Raw genomic sequence first — 5,635 nt, 5'->3', positions numbered from 1 at the left:
GGCGCATCTTGTCCCTGTTCCATTCGCACCAAAGCAAAGGTTTTGCTACTTGCTACGTACTCGTCGTGTGCGGTGCGTGTCCTGCCCACCAGCCAAACCGAGGTATTGCACGTGCGTCCGCCGACGCGTACGGCAGGGCATACAAGCCACACATGTCTCTAGCATCGAGCGTGTGCTGGAGTCGTAGCCCGAACAGGACAGCCAGGTAACATCGCGAACCTATTCGACGATTCAATCGAGTCGTATTGACAGGGCAAGATTTAGCGTGATTTCGCTGGTTTCTCGTCCACACAAAAACCAGGACAGTGTCGGCATACAATACAACCATCACAGCACAAGGAGAAACAATGACAAATTATTCCGGTCATGATTAGCCATCGTCCCCGAAATGTTTCTTCCGATCAGGTTCAAATAATAAACATTACAACAGCAGCAACAGCAGCAGCACAATCTACTGTGTCAATGTCAAAAGCAAATGGAGGAGATAGGCACTGCTACGGAGTACAAAGAGAGAGAGAGAGGGGGGCGAAAAAGAAAGAAACAAAGGTTTGATTGGTTGGTTGGTGGTCCTCGTAAGAAAATGGCACAGGATAAAGGCGGTGGCCATATGACCAGACGCTAAAAGGGAATGATGGACAGAGATGCTCCAGGATAAGGCGCCCACCGACGTGGCTTTTCCTGGCCCTGCCCTGCCCTGCCCTGCAAAGGGGAGGGGGGAGCTGAGGGAGACAGCCGGAGGGCTTGATACTGTCGCAGCGGCCCAGCTCTTGCCCGATTCCGCCGACCATCTGTAAAAGTGATCGAGTATAGGGATGTGGTCAGATGCGGATCATATCATCAACCACACTACTCTGCTGCTCCATATCACCATATGCGAAAAGGAAAATGGTATGCATGAGCATGACAAATGCTAGCACTACTGGTGGGGGAGAACAAAACGAGTACCCAAAGTTGGTTCAAACATCATTTTCAACTACTATCAATTCAGACCTTTTGAGAAATCATTCTTTTTTGTTTTAATTAACCATAGCAGAATCTTCTTCACATATTATCTTTTAGTTACAATGACATCTGCCATTACGAGATCACAAAACTAGGAAATAGATTACCCAAAGCTGATTTCAAACTAAGATATTACATTTGATACAATGAGCTACAATAACCTATTAACGAATGATTTGCAAAGTTGTTGCTGTGTTCAATGCAGAACATGGTTACAAGATCAAATGGGCCAAGGAGAAACAAAAGCGATGCAAATTGAAACGATTAAGTTGTAAAACCACAAGAGTACCAGTATGATTTTTCAAATAAATAGGATACTCCTAAATGAAAAGAGCGGGTAGCTTGACAAGGATTACCTTTTACAACAAGAAGATACCGGCTTGCACTATAGGATTTTAACAAAATCTGGTGCATCATCCCTTGCCCCAGCAATTGTGCGGTACACATATAGTTTGTGCACTTTGGGGAGTCCTCCATGGCTCTCATCCATTTCACTGCTTTCATCGACCTCATTTATGACCTCCACATTGAGCATTGGCATCTTTGACGCAAGGACTTGGCACCCCTTCTCTGTGACAGTGCACGATGACATCCAAAGGGATCGCATTGTCTCATACTTGGCAACATTCCCCAAGAGTGCAGCGTCACCAAACGGGCTATCTCTAATCTCCAGCTTCCTCAGATTCTTGCATCCTTCCATAACATGCATCATTCCCGCATCACTATCTCCGGCAAATGCTATTGAAAGCATCTCAAGCTGTTTTGCATGTCTTCCAATATGCATGAAAACCTTGTCAGTGAGAAGACCCGATATCGATAGCCGCCTCAGCCCTTCACATTCACGAACAATAGCACCAAAACCTTCATCTAATGGTTGATTTGTCATGGCATCAGGCTTCCCGGGCTCAAGAATACAGAGTCTGAACCGCGTGAAATTTGGGCAGTTCTTAGCTATCGTAATTAGTGCAGCATTGGTCATCTGATGGCAGAAATACAGCAATGAGCTCAATTTTGGACAGCCCACGGATATTGCAACAAGTCCCTCTTCTGTCACTGGGGAATACCCAGCAATATAGAACTCTGATGGGAATACCCTAAGTTCTTGAAGATCCTTGCAAGTGGAGGCCACCACCTGCAAGCCCTTATCTGCAATGCAATCCAGTACCTACAATACAGAGGATAAAGGCTCAAAACCTACACTGAATTGTTCTAATCAAAGCATAAAACATAGTAAGCTGAGCGCAGCAGCAAGGAAACTCACCCAAAGACGCTGGAGCTTCACACAGTGACTGATCATTTTGGTGAGATCAGAAGATTCAAGAGTAGGAGCATAGCTCAAGTTTAAACCTGTTAGTTGCGCGCACACAGGATAAATGCATGGAACGCACAAAGGGGAGGCATCCCAAAAGCCTGACAAACTCTTCAACATTTTGCATTTCTCCAATGCAACGGTCAACCTTTGATAGGATTCAGTCTGGAAATCCTCTGTCAAGTTCCCAGTTCCTAGGTCCTCTAAATTAGGGGTGCGCATTAATATCTTCGAGAGTGTATCTACTGATACAGATCGATTCAACCTCAAACTTCGAAGATTTGGGGACCTAGCAACAAGTCGCTCCAATGCACCAGCATTAACCTCCCCTTTGATACAGGCAAAATTCAGGGAGGCAAGGGATGTGCAGGAATCAGGGAAGCAGGAGAGCCACCTTGGCCCTCTATCGTCCACTTCATTTTCCTGCAAATCTAACTCCCTCAGGAGCCTAGACCAGAGAACAATATATAAAACAATGTCAGTGCATTGATGTTATTACATGGATGTAACAGCTAACAAAAGTACGCTATTGTCATGAACAAAATTCAAATAATTATCCATTTAACATAATTTGCAGCCTGCCGTAGCAAGTAGGTAAGTGGAAAATTTGGAAAAAAAAATGCATGAGACAATACCAATTCATCCTGGCAAAGGAATTACAGACGAAAACAACTGACGAAGTGTAACATCTAACAAGCTAATTAAAACATAACAAACATGGTACATGAATCTAACAATAACACGTAAAAGTACTCGAATGGTTTATAAGACAGCAGGAAACACAAAGTTTGAACAAAACATGAGGATAATAAATTCGGGACATGGAATGCAACTGGATCATTCAGATCATGATAGAGTCAATTGTGATTTGTGATAGTTCATAACTAAGAAATGCAAATAAAAATCTGATCAACAAATCAAAATACATTCAATCTACTCTAGATGCACAGAGCAAAGGAACACATTCTTTCTGGATATAGGCTTCAAACGAATAATGACAGCCAGCACCGAAGCAAGAAGCCTCATAGCGAGTTAGAAAAGAGCACCAAAGGCATTTCATATCTGAATTAAGCCATAGCATCTAGATGTATGTACAAACTGCAGAGCCACGGTTCAGAAAACAAGATGCGTTAATGAACTAATGAGATTTGAGGTGCACTCACTTGCAGTGGCTTGCAATAGCCGCTAGCCCATCGGTGCTGAACCCCTCGCAGCTGACAAGGATGAGGGCCCTGAACCTCGGGAACGACTTGGCAAGCAGCTCCAGGCTCTCGTCGGACACCACCATCCGCTTCATGCGCAGCTCCTCGAGGCCCACGCAGCCCCTGGCGGCCGCCTCGATCCACGGGCCCGCGTAGCCGCCCCAGTCCGGCGGCACGAGGTTGAAGTCGGCAAAGTGCGGCTTCCCCTTGACCGAGAGCGCGCGCACGTTGGGGAAGCGCAGCACGACGCGCTCGGGGCGCACGGCGTAGCAGTTGCCCACGAAGACGTCGCGGCGGCTGAGCCGCTCGACCTCGTACCACACCTTGCAGACGAGCGAGACGGCGTTGCGGTCGCGCTGCGCCGGCAGGAAGCTGAATATGTGCTCCACCACCTCCTCCGGGAAGTAGGTCATCGCGCCTTCCCGGACCACCGCCTTGCTACCGGAGCTGCTGCCGGGCGGGATCTGCTCCCTTGCGGCCTCCAGGTTATCGAAGATGCTACCCAAGAAAGGTCAGAGGATCGGCAGAGAGAAGAAGCTAATGCTCGGGTGGGCAGATCACGACCGCTGCCAGATTTGCCGAGGAGACACTAGCAAGTAAAGCAAGTGTTGCGCAAATGGCTTCCAGTTCCAGATCTGCGGCTTCTAGAGGTAGTATTAGCAGCAGCAGTTACTGCGTCCGCCAGCCATCCATTACCGTATTTAGGCATGCGAGCCCCAAGGCCGCCCAGAATGGAGACCGGCCGAAACGAGGCGGGCGGATGGCGACCTGCCGGCCCGATTCCAGCGCCCCCGAAACCTGCATAGATCAGCGACCGTTGAGGCGCTTGCCAGCCCGGGGAACTTGCACGGAAACGGAAATAGTAGATGATAGCGCGTGAGAGAGAAAAAATGCAGCCTACCAGCAGCAGTTCAGATCCGCGGCGCCGAGACCGCCAGATCTAACCCATAAACGCGCCGCGAACACTCAAGGCTCCGCACCCGGAGAAACCTCTCGTCCGGCAATGATCGCGCGGCGCGGCGGCCCGGGGAAGGAGCGCGCAGCAGTAGTCGCCGGAGTGGGGGGGAGACGGAGGAATTCGGCGGGAGAAGCCGGGGAAGCGGCGAGCGGAGGGGGGACAAGCTGTGGGGAGGCGGCGGCGAGGGGAAGGCCCGGGGGAACCGGCGGGGAGGGCGCGGCGAATGCGACGGCGGAGCGGGAGCTAGCTCGGGGAGGAGGAAGCTGCGGTGTGGGAGGTTGGGGAGGAGGGGGCAGGCAGAGCGAGCGAGCTCTGGCTTCAGTAGGAAGTAGGACTCGGCGACTCGCACGCAGGCATGCGAGGTGAACCGGGTAATAATGGGGCTGTGGCTGTCCGAGCCCGGTTCGGTCCGGTTCGGGCCGTCAGACCCGGGAGAGGTGGCCGGCTCGGTCCGGGCGCGCCGGTGTCCCCATCCACCGGTTCCGGATAAGATGTGGTGGTGTCAGAGATTGGCATGAGATGATTTTGCTACGTGCACCTGCACCCACAGTGCCTGAGTAACGTGTAGCGTTCGTGGCCTTTGGGTTTTGAAGAATCTCCAGCGCCCGATGTGGAGAGCGTGTGCAGGAGAGGACTTGTGTGTGTAGAGATGATGAGCAGCATTTCATTAATTTTCGTTTTTGGAAAATGATTGGATTCGTCACTGACTCTGTTGCCTCCCCTGCTTTCGAACACGTATGTATTTTCCTGGTTCCATGGAAGCTTGTTAGCTTTTCTTTCACTGTTCAAAGAAGAGTGTGAGATAAAGGTTGAAACCATTCTCTCTCTTTTTTCCACACGACCCCTCCACGGGAGATCGATTTGCATTATCGAGAATAACGCGAACAACAAACGGGACATCATCCAAATGTACAAACAAAAAAGATAAAAAGGAAATAAAATGCCGCCTACACCTGGTGTAAGTGAACCATACTTAAACAGGTTTTGGAAGGGAGAATCTTACGGGACTATATGTGTACAAGTTTTCCAGGCAAAAGCAACAAGTCCAAATAGACAAACATATACGCTGCAAACAAAACCTTGCGGCGATCGTGCACCAAGGAGAAGCTTCAATTTCAATGGACGAACATCAGCTTCGTCAGATCGATCAGGATCAGGATCAGC

At 49.5% G+C, this 5,635-nt stretch overlaps 1 protein-coding gene across 1 annotated transcript; it reads right to left on the bottom strand.

Moving 5' to 3' along the window:
* Positions 1-348: 348 nt before the first annotated feature.
* On the bottom strand, positions 349-4,276 carry LOC124674219 (transport inhibitor response 1-like protein Os04g0395600). The gene is made up of 4 exons (XM_047210257.1): positions 3,475-4,276; positions 2,264-2,759; positions 1,359-2,167; positions 349-788 (listed from the first exon to the last, which is right to left on the bottom strand). Exons 1-3 carry the CDS (start codon positions 3,924-3,926, stop codon positions 1,388-1,390), a joined length of 1,728 nt encoding a protein of 575 aa, XP_047066213.1. The 5' UTR covers positions 3,927-4,276; the 3' UTR covers positions 349-788; positions 1,359-1,387.
* Between the last annotated feature and the right edge of the window lie 1,359 nt (positions 4,277-5,635).

This window comes from Lolium rigidum, chromosome 7, assembly GCF_022539505.1.
Source record: "Lolium rigidum isolate FL_2022 chromosome 7, APGP_CSIRO_Lrig_0.1, whole genome shotgun sequence".
NCBI classification, from domain to species: Eukaryota; Viridiplantae; Streptophyta; class Magnoliopsida; order Poales; family Poaceae; genus Lolium; species Lolium rigidum.
The sequence above is the reverse complement of the archived record's forward strand: the minus strand, read 5'-3'. Positions and strand labels throughout refer to the sequence as shown.